Source organism: Lagopus muta, chromosome Z, assembly GCF_023343835.1.
Source record: "Lagopus muta isolate bLagMut1 chromosome Z, bLagMut1 primary, whole genome shotgun sequence".
Lineage (NCBI taxonomy): Eukaryota > Metazoa > Chordata > Aves > Galliformes > Phasianidae > Lagopus > Lagopus muta.
The window spans coordinates 70,962,009-70,986,093 of record NC_064472.1 but is presented as its reverse complement, the minus strand read 5'-3'; the positions used below and the strand labels follow the sequence as shown (position 1 = coordinate 70,986,093).

Genomic DNA, 24,085 nt, shown 5'->3' with positions numbered 1-24,085 from the left:
ACCTATTAAAATTTCTATTGGCATTGCGAACAGCAGCTGGAAATGAATTAAAAAGCATTTGTCAATGGCAGCACGGTCTAGATAATTACTGGTGAAACACATTCATTTCTTTTTTTATGGTGTAGAGATCAATTACAAGAGAACACTCGTAATATTTCCAAATTACATTGTGTATTTCACTTGTAACGTGTGCCAAGGAATTAAACAGCAGGACATTTTTCACAGCCTGACTTCCACAGAGAAGATCTCTCAAAATTGATCATGTAACACTGAAATATACATGTGTAAACAATTGCTGATATATATGTACGTTATAAAACATAAGCACATTCTAACGTGTACATACTAACACATTCTGATATATTGACCACGCTTGTAATTCCAATGTGTATGAACAAATACTCTTAATATACGTACTAGAATCTATCTCTGTGTTCTTTTATCATCCCAAATGATTCACATATTACAGATTTTGATCTGTACGACTAATATTCAATTCTTCAAATGCATGTCCATCAAAGTACTTCTAATCTTACCTGAATAGTCATTATGCTGGGCAGGTTGTTCTTTTCCCTTTTTTTCGATGGCCATGGTTTGTCTTGCTCCTGTATTTCACGGGGAAATTGAAAAGCAAGTTTTTAAACATTTCTATATTGTCAAAAAAATCTGTTTTCAAGAATTTGGAAAAATGACCAACTAAAACAAATAACACATTCATATCCTCATTTCTTCCACAGGCAACATCTAATTTTTATTTGAGTTTTAATTCTCTAAAATTCTTTAAATTCTTATTTGAACTGAACTGAAAAAAAAAACAACCCTGTTGTATTTCTTTTCACCCATAGTTAGACCAATTTAAAAAAAATAGCTTAAGATTATATGGTCTTTGCTGCCTGATCTAGTACATTCAGCTTTCTGAAGTGGCAATAGTATTGAACGTTTTGTTCATGGAAGAGTGAAACTGTGGAAACCATGGTGGTTTCGGACTGTAGTTTGTATCAATGGTTTGTCCTTTCGATGCATTTTGCAATGTGCACTGTTTTGCTTTCACTAGAAGGCAGTTAAAAAAAATCTAGTCTAGGTTGGAAAGCATATAAAACTTTCTTTTAATTTCCATTTGAGATTACACCTTTTCCCAGGTTAGTGAATTCAGATGAGTTTGAAGTACTTATGAAGCTGTACGTTCAAACCAGAAAAATTTGGGAGACTCACATCAAACTTCCCCCTTTCTACAAGTGACTTACTCTTGCTTCCTGCCTTATCAATCCATCCTTCATCCTAAGGCAGAAAATCAGCACAGAGATCCACTTTGTGCCTTGCATTAGGGGACAAATCTAGCTTAAAAAATAAGTTTGTTTTGTTTTGAAAAGGTCAGTTCATACATAACATTGTGTATAGGCTGGTCACACTAGCAGTTGTGCTTACAATGTACCACCATGCTTTGAGTACAAAAAGCAGAAAAGGGATGATGGGTCTTGCCACTGTAGATTTCATAGCTTTCAAATGAATAAAAGAAATCATCCTATTTATGGAATCATAAAATCGTTAAGGTTGGAAAAGACCTCTCATCAGGTCCAGCCATCAACTCAACCCCACCATGCCCACAAACCATGTCCCTAAGTGCCACATGCACATGTTTCTCAAAAACCTCTACAGACAGTGACTTCACCACCTGCCTGGGCAGCTTTTTTCAATAACTCACCACTCTTTCTGAGAAGAAATTTTTTCTAATAACTAACCTTGACTCCCCATAGGACTTGTGTTCCAGATCCTTCACAACTTTTCTGCCCTTCTCTGGACACGCTCCATCGCCAAGATTGACAAGACTCTCAGCCTACAGCTGTTAATCAAACCCAGACCAAAACTTTGGCATATGCATTCCACCATCTCCAAAGCACCCACTCTCTTGGGCACTCTTTGTTGTGGGCAGGAACCAGGTCAAATTCCTTGCAGCTTCTCGTCCCGCAGCGGGTGCAGGTGACAGGACACAGGCATCGCTTCTTAGGAAGTGCTCACAGCTCACTCCCCCAGTGCTCTGTCATCACTTAACGAGAAAGGGTTGCAGACCAGAAGCCTCAGTGACGGGCTGCTTCTTGCACTGCATGAACTCCAGGAGATGCAAATATTTAGCAAATCCCATTGCTCCCCATAAACGATGGTGTCACACATTTTGTCTGCGTGAGGCACTGAATGTGAAACAATGAAAGCTTTTTCCCCACTTTGTGTCAGAGTATTCATACTGTAAGGGCACCGAGCCTGTCAGGTAGGCACTGACACCACACACAAGGTTTGCACGGAAGCGGTATCTCCTGTCACTCACACCAAGACAGATGCGAGCAGCCTCCGCAGCACGCGCGCTTCTGCGGGGACACACGGGACAAAGAGCTCTACGGGAGCACAGCACGGCCCCCACGCCCCGCTGCCGGCTGTGGGAAGCGCAGAGCTCTGCCTGCACCAGGAACCACCTTGTGACCGGGACCCTTCTGGCGTATTTCTTCAGCGCCCAGAACGAGGAATAGCGCGGCGAAACGCCACCAGCTGAGGGAACGGCACCTCAACCGAGGGTCTCCCCTCTTTCTCCAGACGGCCCTGCAGCGGCTCGCCCGCTCACTACGCAGCCAGCTACACCGGGAGGCAAAGACCATCCCCGCGGTAACAGCCCCTTGCGCACGCGCAGCGAGGACGGGTTGAGGCTCCCTCAGCGCGCCTGCGCAACAGCGGCGGGCCCGGAGGGGCGGGAAGGCAGCGGGGGCCGCGCCCCTCTCCACGCCCACCGGCAGCAGTTCTCCGCCGGCCCGCGCCCCCCGATTGCGCAATGGACGGGTGAGTCCCCGCTGGTGGAGCGGGCGCCGCGACGGAGCGGCGGCGAGGTGCCGCGGCACTCGATCCAGGGGGCTGGCGATCCTCGGGGGGCTTCACCTGGGGCGGGGCGGGGAGCGGCCTCGCCTCGCCTCCCTCCTCCCACTTCGGGGGAGGGGAGAGGGGCCCGGAGGACGGCCCCCGCCCGGGGGAGGCGAAAGGTGGGAGCCGGGCGGGGGGGCGGTGCTCGCGAGGGGCCGGGCCCGGCGTGGGGATATTGCCGCCCGCCGCCCTGCCAGGTGCCCGGCAGGACGGAGTCGGCTGGCGGCGCGCCGATCGCTTGCTGCTCTCCCGGTTCGTCTCTTTCTCTTTCTTGCCTCTCCCTAGTCGGCTCGGCGGCGGTGTTCGCTTTGCGATGCCGGTGCCTGACTTCCCTCCGGCGCTGAGACGCTGCTTTATTTCCCTTCCCTTTTCCTGGAGCGGCGGCCGGGCGCGGTGGGTGCGTGCCGCGGGCGGGCAGTGCTGAGCCGTGCCGTGCGCGGGGCCGGGCAGCACGGCGCTCCGCTCCGCCGCGAGCATCGCCGTGCGCGGGGCCGGGCATTGCCGCGGGTCCTGCTGGAGTTTCAGGACTAGGTAATAAAGTGGAGCGGTGATGCGTGCTGTCAGCTTTGCTCGTTGCTTAGGTACGAACGCGGTTGTGAGTGGTTTCTTTTTTTTCGGGCTTTTTTTTTTTTTTTTTTTTTCTTTGCCCGATGCTTTTCTCAGCGCGCTGAGAAATTTGACTGTCCCAAGAAACTATGCTTGACGTAAGTTGTGTCAGGTACAAGCGGGCCGTTCTGTGCTTTCTCCTTATGCGTGAAAGCGATCGCTCAGGGCAGTACATCTGCCTTTGTGTGAGGTGTAGGTATCACCAGCGCTAAGTTCACAGTGTGACCTGGAGCAGCCGAACTGCTCCCGAGATCCACGTACTCTGACGCAGAGATTCAGGGAGCTTCCTTCTCTCCTTTCTCCCTCAAGACTGGTGGCAGTGCAGCCTTTCTCGGATGCCTTTCAGCGCGGTTGGGGTGGAAGCTGTGATAGGGAGGCAGATTGAGGGCAATGCTCTTGAGTAAGTGCTGATTAATCCAGGAGAAAATGGTGTAAGGAAGATGGTGTAAGGTATCTTTTTGGAAGATACTTGAAAAAACAAAGTGTATGTTCAGTGCAATCTGCTTTTTTTCACCTTTGTTTCAAAACTAGCTTTTGAGAAACTTCAGAAGGAGACTTAGAGACTTAGTACCACACTGAGAGTGAGAGAAAGGTGAAGTCTGAGGATGCGTTACAGGCAGATCAGTGGAGCTCTTTGAAAGAATTTTTCCTAGACAGAGGTTCTCAGGTGTTTTGGGAGTGATGCAGGTTTTGATGAAAACCGCGAGTTTCATGCTGTGGTTTGTGAGATGCAGCCTTGGCACTGCACGAAGGCATGGTCTGCAGGGTGCTTGAATGGGCTGGCTTTTTGTTGAAAGGTGCTGAGGGTTTTCTGATTGCAGGATGTGCAAACTATCAGGCAGTTAAAACACAAGCTGCTGAGGCACTGGAATTAAAAGTGCTCAACAACGAATAATTTATTAAAAACAAACAAACAAAAAAACTCAGTAATAATAAAATCTGTCTTGTATTTTAGTTGTTAAATACTTTTCAGAATAAGCAGAGTGATAGAATAACATTGTATTTCTTTGGAACCAGTGGGTATTACTTACAGGGAGTAGTTGTGTCCTGTTAGATGCGGAGGATAGTTTGAATACAAAACTTAATTCTAGTGGGGATCAGAATGCATGAAGTTAAACAAAGAGGAAATGTTTTTGTTTAGATCAGGAAGCTTCTCTCCAGCAGCAAGCTGAATGTGAGTCAGCACCATGCCGAAAGGCCAACTTGCCCTGGGGTGAGAAGAGGGCTTATCCCCTCCACTCTGTGCTGTGTGGCCTCACCTCCAGCACTGCATGCAGGCTGGGTGCTGGTGTGAGGACATCAGACTATCAGAGAGTCTGAAGACAAAGATGGGGAAGGGTCTGGAGAACAAGAGGTGCACGGAACAGCTGCGGCCCCTGGTTTTGCTCAGAGCAGAGGAGCTGAGGGGGTGCCTCATGGCAATGAGCTGCCTATGAGCAATAAGCTCTGCTCTGTGACAGTGACAGAGGGAACAACATGGAGCAGTGCTAGGGGATGGTTGGGGGGTCAGGGTAAGGCTGTGCCCCAGAGGGCAGTGGGCATGGCACAGCTCCCCAGGGCAGCGGGCACGGCCCTGAGCTGCTGGAGCTGCGGGAGCGTTTGGGCACCGCTCTCAAGCACAGGGTTTCGGTTTTAGATAGTCTTGTGTGGAGTCAGAGATTGGATTGGACTCGATGGTCCTTGTGGGTCCTTTCCAGCTTCGGTGGTTCTGTGATTAAATGAAAATTTTCCCTTTTTATGGCAAAGCAATTGGCTCTCTGTTTAATATTATTGCATTTGGAGGTAAATGTGATCCAAGTTAAGGTGATTAAGTTGAAAGCCATTAGCAATGATATAAGCTGTAATTTTCAATTGACTGTTGATGGCAGACCTTGTGTGCACATATATATTCTTTAAGTGAAGATACTGACTCTTGTGTTTTAGTAAGGGGAAAAAGTCAGGAATAGCAGCAAATACTGAAACTGAATGTCTATTTGCCAGTTCAATTCATCCACTCTATTGTCAGACCAAACCTCTATGTTTTACAAGGCTTCTAAATTCTGGAAGTTGATGTTGGATTTGGATTTGGTGATCTTTAAGGTCTTTTCCAACCTGAGCAATTCTATGATTCTATGTTCAAGCTTTTAAAGAGATGCATATATGGGATTATCCCTAGAGTTCACAAATATTTACGAGATTTACATTATGTATTTTTCATATGATAGGAAAATGTAGGATTTATAATTCTAATATAACTCCTCTGTTGATATCTGATTCTAATGCAGTTTGAGTTATATGTTCAGGAAAGATGTTTGTACTGAGCAAATATCGGGTGAAAACATCACTCCACATGAGAACGCTGTTCACTGGATAAACTTGCTTACTAGCAACATCTGATATAATTGGAAGTATGACTTGTCTGGAATCAGAAACATGAAAATAGCAAATTCTAAATCACCCACAATTTCTTTACCAGTTCCAAAATATTGTTTGAATTATTTCATCTACAGTCAAGAAAACTTCTGGTGCCCTGGGGGGAGATCAGCAATGGAGTATGCAGACTGTCACCAGGGGCTTTTACGAATGTTCCCACTGCAGGAATGCCATGCTAGCTGATTGCCTCTGGAAGTACTAAGTGGCAAACATAAGTGTGTGTAGATTGTCTTGCTTATTAAACCCGGTTGTATCACAATGTGAAGGTGGGACTTAGCTCTATAATGAAAGTAAGCCTGTAGCTCTGATAGGGAACAGTGTTTCATGGAGTGTCACTTTTGCTTTCAGTTTTTCTGATGTTGACCATCATTCACGTGTATTTTAAATTTCTTTTTGTACTGCATGAGCTTTGTGTTTGAGACTTTTTTCCATTTCAGTATGTGAAAATGGAGTTTGTCTTATCAAATCTGTGGATGCAACTTTTATGTTGCAGTGGAAGGCAATGTTTTTGACACTGTTGCAAGTGGATAGATGAAAAGGAAGAAGTGTTTTGACTGTTTCTGTCGGTAGCAATCTTCCCTGCTATTGCTGTTTGCCGTTTAACTAAAGCTGTTGTAACAGGACAGTTGCTGGAAGTGCAGCACCATCCTCAGCAGCTCATTTCTGTACCTGCATAATGGTGAAGTATTTGTGTGTGTGAGCCACATGGTAAATTGTTCAGGTACCGTGCTGCCACAGTGCTTCAGGGAAAGCTGTGAATGTAGGTGGGTGGGGGACGGTCTGGCTGGCTCCTCACACTTCAGCCTTAGATCAGCATGAAGTGACCAGGAAACCGCACCCTGAATTTCCGGTGATAGCCGATGGGATGAACGATCGTATGATTCAACGATCTGACCACTATCTCTGCGATTAACTTTCCTAATCACACCACGCTACAGATAGTATAACATGGTGATGTTATTCCATGAAAGACATGTGTATTATAGCGGCATTTGAAGTCTAGGCGAAGGCATACTTTCTCAAAAGTGCGTACCAGAAGCATAGGAATCAATATAATGCTTTCTTACATACATTCTAGTCATATGGTTGACCCCACCAGATGCTCACTCAGTAATCCCCACTGGGATTTTATCACTGTAAACAAACAGCCCTTGGGAGTTAGATTGCTTTTACCATGGAAACAAGGGTGATCCACAGACAATTCAACAGGCAGAAATCAAATCTTAGGATTTCTTCTGGTTTGGGATCAGACAACGTGGGGAAATCAGGGACTTGGTAACCCTTTTCTTGACTTTAGGGGGCATGGTTGCTACGTGTACAATAGCATGTGAAAAGTACGTGGAGCAATTTCTCTCTGTAACCAAGACCAGGCTGCTGCTGATTTGTTCTCCTGTATCTTGCAGTGATTTGATAGAGAGCATTGCTTCAACTTTGATTCTTGCTTTCTGTGTAACTCCTAGACTCAGTGCCTCTGAAAAGCATGGAGGATTTGAAGAATGTTTATGCAGATGTCAGAGAGATGATGTTTTTCTACGGCTCCTTTTGAATAAGCATGTGAATTAAGCTTCATTCATTATCAGACAGCAGACTGACATACACCTTCGAACTCTTAACCAGAACATGTTGTACACTAGAAACACTTAGAATGCAGTTTGCCAGTCAGCGTTAAATGCATGTTGCCACAGTGACCCAAAGATCACTGCAAATTAAATGAATACAGCATTTGAGATGCATGCCAGGTGACCTAGTGCAATCTGTAAGCTGTACATAACCCCTCTTGATTTTCAGCGGTCTTATTTTCCTACCAGGCTTTTCTTGTCTTGATGAGGATTTTCCTTCTTGTTTCATTTCTCTGGGATTTTTTCTTGTTCATTTTTTCATTTTACTATAATGCATATGTTTTCTTACTTTTTTTAATGTCACTTTACTTCCCTCTATTTTCCAGTCTCTATAATTTCTTTTTCTTGCTTTATGTATGCAGACAAGATACTCATTCAAATCTTGTGTTACCAGAAGAATTACTCTAGCTTTACATCTGTTCATTCCCTCTTGGCTCAGTTACCTGTCCTTTCCCAAAACACCATCAGATTGGAATCTGTAGGGTTTCTTTGTTTATTTTGTTTTCAAGTTATTCATTGCACAGTATAATGCACTGGATATGGTAGAAAGTTTAGTATGAAACTTCCTCCATGGAAGCTTCAAAAGCACATTATTTGTTGGCCTTTCATTTGGCTTCTGTCAATGCTGACAATCTTTCTATATGACCGGTAGAGTCGGTAGAGGTACACAGAAGATTCTATATGCTCTCCATATAGAATTGGGCAATTTCAGAAGATAAGTATGAATGCAGGTATTCTCTTAAATTTTTTTTGTGTCTTTTTAAAGGGTTTTTTTTTTTTTTTTTCCTCCTCTTCTGCTCTGAAGAACCAAATATTTCTAGGGAAAGGGTGCCAAAGAGTAACTGAAGATATACACCGAAAAGATGCAGATGTTGCCCAGTCTTATAGGTCCGTAACACTGTTTAGCTTGTGCTGTAATGGGGAGTCAGTGAAAATATACATTGCTTCCTGATAAACAAAATAAACTGGTATCTATAATTCTGTTTATGTATTAGTTATGGGTTTTGTTTGTTTTTCCTGGATGAAAAACAGCTAAATGCTGCTTTAGAAATGGAGTTGTCTTATCCATCATTAGCCTAGAAGTGTTTGGTAGATCAGTTACTCCAGGCTGATCCTTTCTGTTTGAATGACACCACTTTATTCAATGACATATATTATTCAGTTTATTGAAATAGAGTTTTTATACGTATAATGGCTCTCTTTTCCAAAAATAGAAAAATATACATGGAAATTAATTTGAGTACTTAAAAAGTGTAAAAGTAACTTGAAAGTAGTTCTTTATTGCTAAGTCTTGTCTGCAGAATCGCCTGAAATACTTTGTTTTCTGTTCATCCATCTGCCGAAGGATGAGACAGTGGCAATGTAAATAGTGCTGTAGAATCACTAAGGAACAAGATTGTGATTCCTTGGGAATTTTTAGTTCGTGAATTTTATTTTGCAGCCATGGGATTTATCATCTTTTTTTTTTTTTCCCTTTGTATAAAATAGATGTTATTAATCCATACTTGTGACAAGCATTCTTTGGACTGTTGTGAACAGCGTTCTCTTGGAGGAGCTCTTTATCATGGTACTAGTCATCATATTAGCATGTGCCTTAAAAGATATGGAGGGAGACTGATAATAAACAAAGCCTCGGTAGGATCCAGGGTTCTCAAAAATGCCATCCAAAGCCTAGATTATAACTGTTCTAGTGTAATGAGTGTTAATAACTTGATTTTTAACTAAAGCAATCTGATTTAAAACTCTAGGCTGCTCAAAGGTGATAACTCATTTAATTACCAGGGTAAATACCTAGAATGCTAACATGATCTGTGGATTTAAATATTAATAGAATTCAAAAATAGGTTTTCTTATCAGAATCAGGTCTGTCCCCCCTACCGAAAGGAAGTCACAGTTAATGTTAAAGTCATTTTACTGTGACAGCTATATCACTTCAGTATACCTTGATCAGGAAAAATAATAATTTTGCAAACAAACTCATGTATTCAATTCAAAGTTTCAAGAAATGAGGGCTGTTAGAGGATGCACTGGAGGGAAAATTGCATTCTGTATGAACGATGATTTATTTGAGGAGACTGAATGATGGAGGGAGAGGTGCTTGTTACTGCATACTGAAAAGATGCAGCATTCATTTCGACAAGAGATGTAGGCTTTATGGATATGGGGAAATATGAAACTCTACTGTAGTTTACATTAATATTGTGTGCTCTCATGACTCTGCAGGCAATGAGAGATTATTTTGTCCTTGTTTGTATGATTAACTATGCTATTACCAAAGCTTTTTTTCCGAAAGATGATTCTAACAGTGGCTATTCTGTTAGTGCTTGTTTCAACAGGTGAAACAGACTTGAGCTGAGGATCAAAGACTACTGCATGTGAACATATCATGCAGGAAGAAATGACGAATGAGGATGAAACAAAGCAGACCAGCGAAAAAGAACAAGAAGAGTGGGTATCACAGATGTGACTGTGCTTTTCTTGCACACAAGACTACTCTCCTAGAAAATCTTAAGCAGTAATTTAAAATTCAGCTCATTTATGAAAGTATTATTCTTTATTGTTAATCTTGATGCAGATCTTTAATGTAGCTTATTCATGTGATGCTTAATTTACATGATGCACGTAATTGTGCAGACCTGTTACTTTACATCTGCTTGATTTCAAGTGTGCAATTCTCAGAGTTTTTAAATCTTGCAGTTATTATATGATTATTTGTGAATACGAATCTTCATTTAAAATATATACATCTATGGCATTTGTTGTGGAGAGAAGCTTAAAATGTGAATCCTAAAATTAAAAACTCAAAAAGAAAAACTATCATCTAAAATGTGTCTTTGGAGTATTGTGATCAAGTTGAGAATAGGATTATTTTTATGTTCTTGAACAACTTCATCACTCTGAAGTAAATATTTACCAAAGTAGTTTAATGCTTTTAAATGAATGATCACTCAAAGGGCAAATCTTTTTGGTAGCTTCATATCAATTCATAGTTTTTTTGGATGCATAGGAAGGGAGATTGGTGGTGTTGTTGTGGGGTTTTTTTTGTTCCCCTTCAAATATGCTAGTCACGAGCTAAGTATGGTACATTATTTATACATGACTAATAAGTATGGTACATTATTTATACATTACTAATAATGTACCTTATTATTATTATTATTATTATTATTACTATTTCTGTAATAACAGAAATGGGTGTCCTTCATTCTATAAGGTGTAGCTGTTGATACATAACTGTAATACTGTTCATGCTTTTTGTTGTTGTTTTCACAAGGAACTATTTTTAAAAATTGATGGTAAAAAGGGTGTGGTTTATATAGAAATTTTGCAGAAGTTTGACTGGTTGCTATTGCGATCCAGACCGTCCTGTGTTGTTTTTTCTCCGTACTGTACATTGTTAAACCATTTCCTTTGCAAGAGAAAAGTCCACAGCTCATTACAGTTTTACTTTTGCAACTGTTTTCTTTCTTTCTTTAGCCTTTTTACCATTATCTTTGTAATAATTTGCCCTCTAACATCTTCCATTTTCTCTCATTTTTTTATACAGCCTTGTAACAGATGTTTCAGCTGTTGATTTTAAGGTATGAATCGTTTTTCATCTTTTCCTGTGCACTTGTTCCTTTTTTTTTTTCATAAAACAGTAAAACACTTGGTGTTGGCAGGGACCTAAAATATAATCAAGGTTCAAAGCCCTGTGCTGTCAGAATATAATGCTGCTTATTTTTACTGATACTTGACTGGTAGTTACAAGTCTTTTGTGTTAGTTCTGCTTCCCTTAACCGTATTTTTCTGAATATTAATCCTTCACAATAATATATTATAAAATAGATAGTCCACTAATGACACTTCTATACTTCAGAAGTGTGTGTAAGGGTTTTTTTCTAACCCAATGGAAAATAGATAAGCTTGGTGGTGGTTTAAGTAGGAGACTGTTTACCTGTAAATATCTTCAGACTTGTGGATAGTAAAATGTAAAATACAGCAAAACTATATATATGGTACCACATCATACAGATGATGCATTTGTGATGTGGAAAAGTATTAAGATTAAGGAAATGAGGTTCTCACGGTACAGGATTTCATTCTCTGTGGTGTTTATTTACAGATGCACTCACACATTCAATTGCTTTTAAAGAATTAAGATGAAAATTATAGTAAGGATTGTGCTGAATGTCATATTTCTTGTTTAAAGAAGGAATATATCTGAAAAGAATCTACCGAAGTAACTTTCTCTTAGAACAGAAAGCCTGTTCTATCCTGTTGGGAAAACTAATTTTTATCTTTTCATATTTAAGTGTTAAGTAGGAGGCATTCATCTTTCTTGCTAATAAAATTTGTATTTATACTGTCAGAAAACAACGTTACTGAAAATTATGAGCTAAAGGTAGCTCTACAAATAAAAGCTGTCTTTTTTTTTTTTTAATGTGCAGCAGGGCTTCTGTGTCACAGTGTCTGCTTGGTCTCTGCAGCATTCAAAATTATACATTTATTCTTGTCCTTTAGGATGAGTTTAAAGTGATGAGTTCTAGCTAACAGGCAGATATTATGGAAAAGAAATGAAATAGCAGAGCTAAAATCAAAATAGCAGTATGTGCTTAGTAACTCACTACATATACAGCAGCTCAGGACTGTCTGCCAGCTAATAAGGAGCAACCTGGTAGATGTTTTCCACCTTGCAAATGTCTCACCTACCTCAGCCTAAATGAGTGAGGCACAACTGTGCCTTCAGTGATACCTGGCAGGACACCTGGGGTCAAGCTCATGTGGCTGTAGCTTTCATACTCATTGCCTTGAACTTCTCATACTCACTGCTCCTTTTAACAATGAAGTGGAGAGAACCACTTTTCTACAGCTTTGTAATGATCCTCACGTTAATTATTACTCTTTTACAGAAGGGATAAAAAGACAAATACTTGATATTGGTCCAAGTTGTTGTGAACTAATTAATGCATTTATTCTGCTCTGATCAAAACCATGGCATTGTAGAGCTTTGAAGTCCATGTTTTATGAAGCTGAAATTCTTACTGCTTTTCTCTAGACTAATGTGTTACCGTCTGCATTTTTAACTGTATAATTCTTTGTAGATATTTTGAAAGTTATGTTAGTACTCTGGAGAAGGAAGAAGTGTGATTACTATGCAAAATAATTTGGCATTTGTTAACTTTATTAAAATAAGGAGATAATTATGCCTGTATTGTGTAAACAGACAAGGCATTGTCTATTAGCACTGTCTCAGAGTTGTGATCAGCAGCACAGAATGTAGGTGGGGGCCTTTAGCTACTGCTGTTCCCCAGGGACCAATACTGTGCACAGTCTTGTTCAGCATCTTCATCAGCGACCTGGATCAAGGGATAGAGTGCACCTTCAGTGAATTTGCTGAGGATATGAAGCTGAGTGGAGAGGCTGAAACACTGGAGGGCTGTGATGCCATTCAGCAAGACGTGGACAGATTGAGTGGAGAGAAACTGTAGAGGGTTCAACAAGGACAAGTACAGAGTGCTGCACTTGGAAGGGAGTAACTGCATGTATCAGTACAAGTTAGGGGCTGACCTGACTGGAAAGGAGCTCCACAGAGAAGAAGTTGGGCGTCCTGTTGGACAGCGGGTTGAACATGAGGATTCATGTCCTTGCGCCCAAGAAGGCCAATGGAGCCCTGGACTAAGTGATCTCCAGAGGACCCTTCCAACCCCTATGATTCTTTGATTTTCTGGCTTTGTGTGTGTCATTGTATCCTTTAGTAATAAAATCTGTTTCACAAAGCTGAAAACAAAGAGGAATGTTTCAGGGATGTCTGTCCCAGAAATGTAAAGATTTGTTATCTGAATCTTAGTCCATTTTTTTCAGCTTTTTTTTTTTTTTTTTTTTTTTTTTGGTAGTTTACTGCCATAAGCTTTTGGAAGGCAGCTTGGAGAGCAGTGAATGCTGTTTAGATCAAGACTCCTTGTCTACAGATTTGTTTTAAATACAATTGGCATTTTTACTTCTTCCTTTACTTAGGTGCTTTTTTTTTTTTTTTTTTTACTGTGTGTCTATGATGGATACGCTATATTTACATGTCTGCTCTTATTTTATTTCTGTGTTTAATGTATTTATATCTCTAACATTTTAGTCTTTCTGTTTTAGTTTTAGTCTGTCTGTCTATGTAGTTTTGGGGAGAGTGCTTTGACAAAATATTGCTGTGTGCTTATTTAGTTCCGAAGGTCCCAGGTACTCTTAGCAAGTTTGAAGATAGGATTCTGGGCCTTGTGAACTTTTGGACTGTTGCATTCTCAGTTTACATAGGAATGGCAATGCTGTTAAACTAGACAAATACTTTAAGTACTTCTTAGTTAAATAACAACTTTCAAATCTGCTGAACAGGTGTCAATCAAACTGAATTTCCTTCAGCAGATCTTTTTCCAACAACAATTTTATTTTTGCTTGTTTGCTTGTTTGCTTCTTTTGATGGAGACTGCCCACTTCTGGGATTACTTGCTAGCTTTGGTTGAAGTGACATACTAATTCATAAAAGTGCATGAAACATGGAAAGCGTGTAAGCACATCTTAATTTGAGCCTGGCACAAGTAAGTTATGCTGAAGTCAGAAAATTCAGAGTTTAAATGTGAAAAACTGAGCTGGCAAGTAAACCTGCATACATAATCAAGTTGTGAATTCAGAATCCAGTGTAGATAAACTTTCTCAAAACTCAGGCTTAATACAGAACAAGTGAAGCTACGTTCATTAGACTTTTGTGGGAGTTATAAAACTTTGCCAATCTGGAGTTGATATTCATGCTGCTAACTGTGAAGCTTTTGTCCCTGCCATTGGTATTGTCCTCCTGTCCTAGTGGAAAAGTACACACAGGTTTCTGTAATGCTGATTCAAAGCATTATGAGTGACTGAACCTAGCGTTAGCATTTCTGGTGAAGCCTCCTTAACACCACTGTGCCTTGTCTGTATTTAACTTTTAAGTTGGATGGTTCTAGTATTCCTGTGAATAAAAGTGTAGTTTTAGCAGGAGAAAAGGAGTCTGTCATTAAATAATAAATGGAAAGAGGCATGTAAATATTGCAAATATTAAATTTATTTAACTTTTTTGGAAGAAAGATATTAGAATAATATTGATTGACTGCAAATGTCTCTTGCTAAGTGAAAAATAAATGTTAATTGCTGAATTTTATTAGAGACAGTAAGTACTTACTATGGAACATGTTGTATAAATTCTGACCTCTTTATTAGTAAGTTCTATGCAATATAGACAAAATTGCTTCCCCTTTTCATGGCTGCTTAGTCTGGCCTTTGCAGAATGTTGCTAATCATGATATGGTCTCAAGAAAGTTCCTCAACACTTTTACTGATGCTGATAAAGTTTCATTCTGACCTCCGGATGCCGTTCATTTGAACATGGAGCAGACTGAGTATTACTTGCAGGAGGAGGAAACAACCTTGTCTTTATTTAAAAAATGGCTTTCCATCTTGGCCTGTTGAATTTGATTCCCAAGGTGGAACAGGATAGAAAGAAAGCAAAATAATTCAATAAGCTGCTTATTCACCTTTGTGTCAGTAAGCTGTTAATTCAGGTGGGATGCATTGTGCCATCAGGTATGCAGACACAGCTCTGTGATTCTGCTGTAAAGATGATAACAAGTTATTTTTTTATGCAGTTAGCTTGTCCTCTTGACAAGCAGTGGGGAAATAGTATGGAGTATGTGGGGAAAAAGAGCCTAAGCTGGTATTCCCGTTGAAGATTTTGCATCAGAAAATTCAGCTCTATTGTCAGTATGGATAAATTTCTGTTATCTGGTTTCATTGCTAGGTTTTTGTTCAAACATTGGTCTTGATTATGTCCTAATTTAATCCGAGTGTTCTAAGAAAATGGGATAACAACACTGTTAGATACAGATTTTCTTGGTATGTAGTGTTTACAACATATTTTAAGGACCAGATTGAGTCAAACCGTTGGTGTACCTTTTTCCATTCTGACCAAAAATTAAAAACAGCCATTCACTTTCTTAGAAAAATATTTTAATAAGTGTCCAAATTGTATTCCTTAATGCTGAAGATGACCTAGGCAAGCTGACTTTAGGAAAAAACACAGTATTATAGTTATGTTTAGAAGAGCAATTATTTGTGCTTAACTGAAACGGTGATCGAGTTGTTGTCAGTTTAAGTACTTTTCATTACTGTGTCCTTGCTTAATGCTGGCCTAAGGTTTGAGAGGGGTCAAGCAGACTAAATGACTCTTTAGTTCTTCCTGAGCTTATTGCTTAATGAAAACTCATGGTACTTACACCTAACAAATATTTAGTTGCATTTTGCTTTTTTTGGAAGAAGGGAATAAAAGGATTTTTAGAATCTGTTCTAAGATGGCAAATGGAGAATGAATGCTTACAGTCATATTTAGGGCAGGATGATGAGATCCTTTGATTTCATTTTTTTCACTCTTTCCATTATTGTACTTAGTAAGTACAATAGAAAAAATGTTCATTTAAATACAACCGTTGAGTGTTTCAAAAAGCAAATACCTTGATTTCTGGTTTCTGCAATAGCAGTCAGGGGCAAACATGATTACTGAATGGCTGAAAATGGCTAGAGTATGACTTCAAGGTTTTTAACTGACTATGTTGCCTTTTCTTTGTTTCATCCCCTATATATAAAATCAGGGTACACATTATTTCGAGTTTGTGATTTCTTTATTTTTGTCAAAATCTAAAGAAGTTTTGACTTAAACAATGTTTTATCTCAAATACAAGGAGTTAGTTTTGTTCTAGAATTGTACCACATGTCTCTATTTCAACTGGAAGCTTCTACAGGGAGGATGTGTTTTAAATTTTTAAAGCATTTTAACTCTGGCAAGGCAAATATTTCAAATGGAAGGACTGACCTATGTTGCCAGGTAGCTATGGAAGCAAAAACTACGTTCAATATGTTTGCTGTTATGGATGACCTGAGGATGTATGTGCAAGAACAGTTGGATTCTTCATTTTCATCCTTGCACTTCTAAGGTGTAACCCTAGCTTCAAATGACTTTAAGTTAGCGTGTTGTCACTATACCTTGTAATTTCTAACTTTGTAGAGAGAATACTGATGTAACAGTGAGATACAGTGTATTAATAAGATGTGAACTTGAATACATGGTAAAATAGTATGATCTGTACAAAACAATTTTCCTCTCAGTGCTTAGTTGCCTCTTTCATTGAGTTAGATCTGGCTGAGCTGTTTCTCTGCTCAGTCCAGGGTTTGTTAGTAATTTAAGTGATAAAAACTACACAGGTTCCTTTAACTCCTTTAAAATGGTGCTTTCCATTCAAAGTCTATTTGCTTATCTTCTACTTCTGGAGCTCCAGTCATTGTTGTAGATGCACTGGGAATTAACAGTTCAAACAGTTAGAGTTCTTACTGGTCACAGTGCTGTTATTAATAATTATGCTGTCAAGTTTGAGTACAGCTTTGAACCCAAATGCAGTACTTTCAGTTTCTCTGGTTTGCTTTTGGATGACAGGTTAAGAACACTGCAGAATACGTATTTTAGATAATAAACTCGATTTTGACTCAATAGAAGTGTTATTTGTATGCACGTAGAAATAAATGAATAAAAATTATTTTCAGAATTAACTTCTAGAAACCTGACAAGCATGTAAAATACAGTATTGGCAGCCTCGCCAAATGTAAATAGGCTGGCACACTGAAAGAGAGTAGAAAATGGAAGAAAAAAAAATGCTAAATGTTTAGCTTCAAGCAGATATAGCTATATTTGGTGTGCTTTGGGAAAGGAGGAATGGTCTGTGCTGCTGAGTGGAATCACTATAAATTTTTACAACTTGAAAATTATTTTTCTTTCTCATAGAGCACTAAACATAAGTTGGAGTTAATGGTAAAAAGCAGCAGTTGAACCTTTATCCCAGGTTGCTTGCTTCATCTGATGTTAATGCTCATCCTGTTTTCACTAACACCTGTATGGTTTTCAGATGTGAGTGCCACATCCCTAGAGGTCCTCATGGCCAGGTTGGATGTGGCCCTGGGCAGCCATATCTGCTGGGTGACAACCAGTGACCAGCAAAGGGTTGAATCTCAATGGGCTTCTAGGTCCCTTCTAACCCAACCATGCTGTGGTTCTGTGGCTGTAGGCTTGTTGTAACTGTATTCAGGTCTGATGAAGGGACTAACTGATTTTACCATTTTGCAATTTATTGTTTTTTTAAGCCAAAAACAGAAAGGAGAACACTTACATTTTCTACAAAAATATTTATCTGATTTTTAAAAGGCCTCTTATAATAATCTTAATTTTGATACTTATGCAATAATAGAATATTTACCAAGAGGTTTTTTTGTTGTTGCTGCTGATGTTGCACTGCTGGCAATCTGAGCAGCACTTTTTTGAGGTTAATTTGATGGCAGTAACCCTGAAGTGTTTTACAGTGCATGAATAATTTGTCAGTACTCTGTAGTCTAATCTGTTAGTCACGCTTGCTTCATTTTCCTGGTTAGCAGAGGAAAATTGGAGGCAATTGGGTGGAGGCAGCAACAGCACTTAAAACAGCAGTCACATCTACTTTGGACTGTGCTAGTGTCTCTCAAGTTATAAGATCTTAACTTGGAAGTTTTAGTAATTTAAAAAGATAGTATGATGCCGGTATTCTTGAAAAAATCAGTGATGTTTGGTATTTAATATTTTTTAGTAACATTAATTAAAAAAAAAAAAAAGAAATGGTCCACAGCAGATATTACATAAGGTGAGACTAATAGAAACTTAGTTGCTAATAGAAGCTTAGTTGCTAATGGTAGTGTCATCTCTATTCAGTTTGGTGTCTGTAATTGCTGAATTTGGCCAAGATTTAAAGGCCTGAATGTTACCCAGAGCGCTGCTGCAATTATCTCAGCTGACAACAGGCAACAGTTGGCTAGCTGGTGTCTGTGTTGGTGGGGCTGGCTCCTCCCACATCATGAAAGATGTATGTGTCACAGCCAGGAATGTTGTCAGCACATTCAGCTGCATTCGTTGTGCTTTACGTGCCTAGTGAAAGCATCACTTTATCTATTTGTTTCTCAGTTTTGTGTGCTTTGAAAGGCAGAACGTAACCCGCTAGTCATTGCTATCTGAAATAACCCATGTATTTTCTAGATATGGAGGATAAAACAGGGTCTTTTTATGATTAGTGAGTGAGAGTTTTGTTGCATTTTCGCTGCTGCGAAGGAGTCGGTGCACACAGCGAGCACACCCACAGCTGGTTTGCCCCTGGGCAGCATGGTGATACCTCCTTCACCCAGCAGGATCCCAGATGAATCAGCTTCCCCAGAAGCCCTCTGTCACTTGCTAACTGCAGCAGTGAGCGTAAACTGAAACTCAGAACACTTCATTTTTATGCACTTTGGCTATGCTTGGTGAAAACAACTGAGTTGTGGAAGAATTTCTCAGTATCAATCTGTTTGGTGATTTTAATGTCTTCTATGTTGTACACTAAAACCATGTCGTGTTTTTAATGTGAGTTGTTCATACAGCAAGAGGAGTAAACGGCTTAGGTGTATACTGTGCAGGAAGTGTATTACATGTCTGTGCCGGTTGGCATGGTGAGAAGCAGGGAGTAAAGACACTGCCTGAGCTTTCCACTGCCTCCTTCCCCTCTCTCCCTTCCTTCCTTGCAGGGCACAATGAATGCCATAGCTTGGTAGAGCAAATCTCCTTTTCCATGTTCTTTCTGCTGATGTGAACACTCAATATGTTTAAAGTGCAGACAAACCTTGTAATCCATATCCTCGGTGTACTTTAGCATTTAGAAAATACTTCAAAAATACACTTACTTAGCATTTCTTTTAAATTGCTACATGAATCTTGAAAAAACCACAGAAAAAAAGAAGGCAAACAAAACTGTATGTAGTCTCAAATGAGAAATGCCTGTTTTTAAGAAGACAGTGAGACAGTTATTTTGTGTACAGTTCTTGAAATTGTTGATTTTGAAATTGTAGCTAAGTACTTCATGCAGTATGTTTAGGACTTCTGAGAACTGCATCTTCAACTTCAAGTATGGCATCTGCCCTTAGAAATTGTTTAAGCTATTATTGTATTGTAGTAACTTCATATTTCAGCAGTGTACATTGTCTCAGCTTCATTAATTATTTGATACTAAATCTCTTCTTCTGAAGAGAAACCTTTGTTTCTTCTTAATGAAATCAACAAAGCTAATACTTTGGCCATTTTTTATTCCCTTTTTAGTCCTTTTTTTTTAAAAAAAAAACTTTTTAAGTTTCTCTTAAAAATTACCATTGCATGACTTTTTAAGAGTGTACTGTATCTTGTTACTGGTGTAGCAGGAAGCTTCAATAATTGATAACAGAGACAGTAGAGCTGAGTGTGTTGCTAAAAGAACCATAGAGCATTCAAGCCTACAGAAGAGCAGCTATCTGTGCTAAAATAACTTTCTTTGGTGTCTGATGATCAGGCTGTTGAGCCAGTGTGTTTGGGAGAGAACTTTGCAGTGGAGGAAGAAAGGTTTGCCTGTTTATGATCATTGCCTATAATTTCCTTCTGTTTCAGCATATTGAAATGTCAGCTTTCTCGGTGTTTATTTTTAATGCAAATATATCACCTTGAAATTTCTGTTAGTTTAACTTCCATTTTCTTTGAAATGTTTTCATTTTGACATCAGTAACAATGTACTTCACATTAAATTGTCACTTTGAAAGTAGAATTTTGACCTCTGCTGTTGCAAATGTACTCTATGGAAGCAAGAACAAAGGAATATGAAAAATGCTTGGAAAGATTTTTGCAGAAGTAGAAAATAATGGGAATTTTCTCACTTGATCATGACCCTTAACTTTTGTTTTTTTCCAATGAGATTCTGCAAAAATTAATGGGGTGTGCATTACAACTTCATTTAATGAATATTTAATAACAATTCGTAGCTAGTATAACTTGAAAACATTATTCACATTATAGATTTTGGAACAGAAATTCTTTTGCTTCTGAATAGAATCACATAGAAAAATATCAAAGCTACATTTTATATGCAAGGAGAAAGGTGTGTTTAGGATGAAATATTATTTTATTGGGCCAATTTTTTTGTTTTATTTGTCTCGTAGATTGTAGGATGCTATGATCATATCATTATTATTATTATTTTTATCTTGGAAGCGGTTCAGAAAGGAGATATTCTGTAGGAAAACAAACAGTATATCTTTCATATGGAATGTGAGTTAGTCACAGATTATTCCATTTGTAGTTAACTATACTGGAAAATCTGTGCAAGAAAGATAGGAGGTTGCTCTAACTTTTGGTTAGAAGTGCCTGAGTTATGGAATTTTTGCTATCAGATGTCTTAAAATCATGGAACAATATATGGAATTTCAAGGAAGGCATCAATTGTTGTAATCTGAAGTTTTGTAACATGCCTTTAGTCAGGGAAATTGGCCACAGTAGATTAGGAAAAATTGTTTCATGAAATTGTCACTGGTTGTTGTATCCTGTAGACACCACTTGCTAGTTGTTTGCCACTACAGATTTTACTTATTTTAAAGAAATGCTTAAAATTATACTTTCCACCATTTTTAAATTCCTACTCAATAACTAAAGAATCAATTTGGTCTGGTTGTTGGGTGGTCTGTTGCTCTTATCAGTGCTCAGTAATTCCAAACAAATGCAGCAATCTTGTGGAGAAAGAGGAGAGATGTAAGTCAGCTTGTGATTTAAGAAAAAATAATGTTAGCCCATCATGAGATTATTGATGTGTTTGGGATGCTGGTATGAGAATGGGGACAAAAGATACTGTGGTCAACTCAGACTGTTGTGGTGTCAAAGCTGAAACAGCAGCATTGGTGTAAGGGCCTTGTAAGCTGACATCTTTCTGGAAGAAGTTCCTGCCAAGTGTATCAATATCAGTGGCAAGAAGGATATGAAGAGTAACTTTTAAAGCAGGATTTGGTTGCTCTAATTAGTTTTCCAGCTGGAGTTTCTAAACAGCAATTAACTAAAAATAAGCCAACTGAAAGCTTGTGTACAGAGAGAAAGTAGGAGCACTGGCAAGACTGTTGAGCCTCAACAGAAAGACTTAATAAGAATTTGTAGCATAATGCCTAGACTGAAGTAACTTCTTGTGTAGTCATTTTATCACTGGCTTTTTTAGCAGAGCAGGTTTAGATCTTTGTCCTACCTCATACTTCATTATGCTTCTAAGTATTCCTTTCAGTGCTTTCTGGGAAAGAGAGAGGGACTGAATTTGAGAACTTGAATTCTGTCATCCCTCTGTAGACTTGTGTTTGTAAATATGTAGGAGGACACTGGCAGACAAAAACTTCTTTCTTTCCTTCTCCAGACTAGCCACAACACTTGCATGTTGTGCTTCGGCTTACAGGAGAACTGTGTCAATCTTTGCATTCTTCTAGAATGTTTCCACATTGGGTTTGATTTTTGTTTCAGACTGAGAAAGTTGATCAGCTGCATGGTCGGATAAAAGACAAAATGTAGAACGTGGTCTTTGTGGTGTTCTTGTGCTCCAGAAGTAGGTTGGTCATCTGTCTGCAAAAAGTTTGGTAGCAGTTCTCTTGTAGCAGGCTCTTGTAGCATAATAAGTAAATAGACCGTAACTGTGTGGGTAGGTAAATAATTTAGTGTTAGGACAGAAAGTTGCATATCAGAACAGTATTTCTGTTGAGTATTCAGATAACAGTGTAATAAAATGTAATATGTCTGTGTGCGCGTGTTCAATAGCTTGGATTTGTTTCCTTGATCTGGTTTGCAGCACAAATCCACAAGCAATGTGGAATTCCTCACTCAAGGAAGCTGTATTCATGGAATGGCCCATAAAGGATGCAGATTTATTAAGAAAGTTGCTTATTTTCTTTCAGAATATGCTTGAACTTGTTCTGAGATGGCTGAAATATCTTTAAGAGGAAGATTGTTTGATTTACAGATTTTCTGTATTATCTCTTACAGTGAGTTAAGGACTTTGTGATTTGTTATGAAGGCTTGTCTGTTCTTCTTGGTGTTTTAAACCCTGAATGTTAGTATTTTTTGTGGAAGCAATCTAAGAATTTTGCCCAGAAGTCAGTGTCAAACATTCCAGTTACAATTTCATGTGCCATACCTGCAAAATAACTAATGCTGTAAATTGATGATGCTTCCTTTGTATTGGAAGCAGTGAAATTTTTGTTGAAAGCAGATCTTTTTGTTTATTTGTTGTGCAATATAAATTCCATGAAATATGTATGTCTAATAGTGCATAGTTTGTAGATTTTTCTCATCCTCAGACAACTTAATGTGACTTGTGAAAATCCTGCCTTTACACACTTTCTTAATTTCTGCATAAATTTTAAGTAAATAGCTTGCTGAAATAGTGGGTTCTGGTTTCTGGCTGAAGATGCTTATTTGAGTCCTGAGTTGAATCAGTTATGAAAGTCTTCTAAAATGTAAGGGGTTGGGAAAATATTTTGTTCTGAAAAAGCCTTCAGCGTATTTTTTGGGTATCAGCTCATTTAAATTAAATATGAAATTGTAAGGATGTATATTAAGTCCTTGAAACTAACTTGATCTGTTAAAATAATCATAGGTATGTTTGCCAGAGTTTTTAATGAAACAGCAAAATAGCTACAAGATACCCTGTAGAGGCGCCTGCTGCTGGAGGTTGTCATACTGAAACTACTTTTGATTCGGCCTTCTTAACAAATGCAGATATTTATTCTGTCGAATAAACAGTATTTTTTTTTTTAATTAAAAAAAAAAAGCTACAATACCTGTCAACTGAAGTTACAGCAGTATTTTACAAGCAAAATATCCTACTTAGAAGTTCAGAACCCAGGTGTTTGCATACTTAAGATACATGTAATAACTAAAAATTAATGCTAGTTTGAGTGTTAATTAAATTCCAGCATCTAACCAAACAGAATATGAGATTACTGGAAATCCAGCTAGAATTTCATCCACAAGCAGTTACAAAATTAAAGTGGGCCATGCAAATAAGTATGAGTTGGGTTGTATGACTTACAGTGTACCGTATTTCTCAACTAAGTAAGCTGCTCCTTACAATAGCTTATATTTTTATTGGAAACAGATTTAATTGGAGGCAAGTGAAAACAGTTAGAATCAGAATTCCTTTAAAATGTTTTCTATACTTTTTATTTTTTTTTTTTTAAGATTATTTCTCAGTGCTTACTGTAATAAATGTTGCATTTGTACTGTCAATATGTGATTTCTTGATTCAAAAGTATTTTCTGGTGCCAGTGAGGGATGAACACAATCTTGTTTTAATCCACACTCTAACGCTTGTGATGTTTCGTGAGCAGCTAACTTTGCCTGTGAAGTTTTTTCACCACCCTTACCTAGATAGACATTCTGTTGTGAATGACCTTCCTAGACCCCACTTGGAGTACTGTGTCCAGTTCTGGGGCCCCCAACACAGGAAGGACATGGAGATGTTGGAATGGGCCCAGAGGAGAGCAACAAGGATGATTAAAGGGCTGGAGTAGCTCCTCTACAAGGACAGGTTAATAGAGCTAGAGCTCTTCAGCCTTGGGAAGAGAAGGCTCCAAGGAGATGTTATAGTGGCTTTCCAGTACCTGAGGGCAGTCCACAGGAAAGC

The 24,085-nt window shown here is 39.0% G+C and overlaps 1 protein-coding gene across 7 annotated transcripts in view; it reads left to right on the top strand.

The window, feature by feature from the left end:
* The first annotated feature begins 2,704 nt into the window (after nt 1-2,704).
* Nucleotides 2,705-24,085, top strand: part of PTBP3 (polypyrimidine tract binding protein 3) — a 54,684-nt gene continuing 33,303 nt past the window's right edge. For 2 of the 7 annotated variants that reach the window (XM_048932455.1, XM_048932462.1), the window contains exons 1-3: nt 3,044-3,153; nt 9,860-9,986; nt 11,086-11,119. In XM_048932455.1, the coding sequence (XP_048788412.1) occupies nt 9,925-9,986; nt 11,086-11,119 (96 nt within the window). In that variant the 5' untranslated portion in view covers nt 3,044-3,153; nt 9,860-9,924. Of the gene's footprint in view, nt 2,824-2,891; nt 3,021-3,043; nt 3,154-3,334; nt 3,433-8,330; nt 8,427-9,026; nt 9,106-9,859; nt 9,987-11,085; nt 11,120-24,085 lie in introns of those variants that run through there. The other 5 variants (XM_048932457.1, XM_048932456.1, XM_048932458.1 and 2 more) reach the window with 5 other exon arrangements.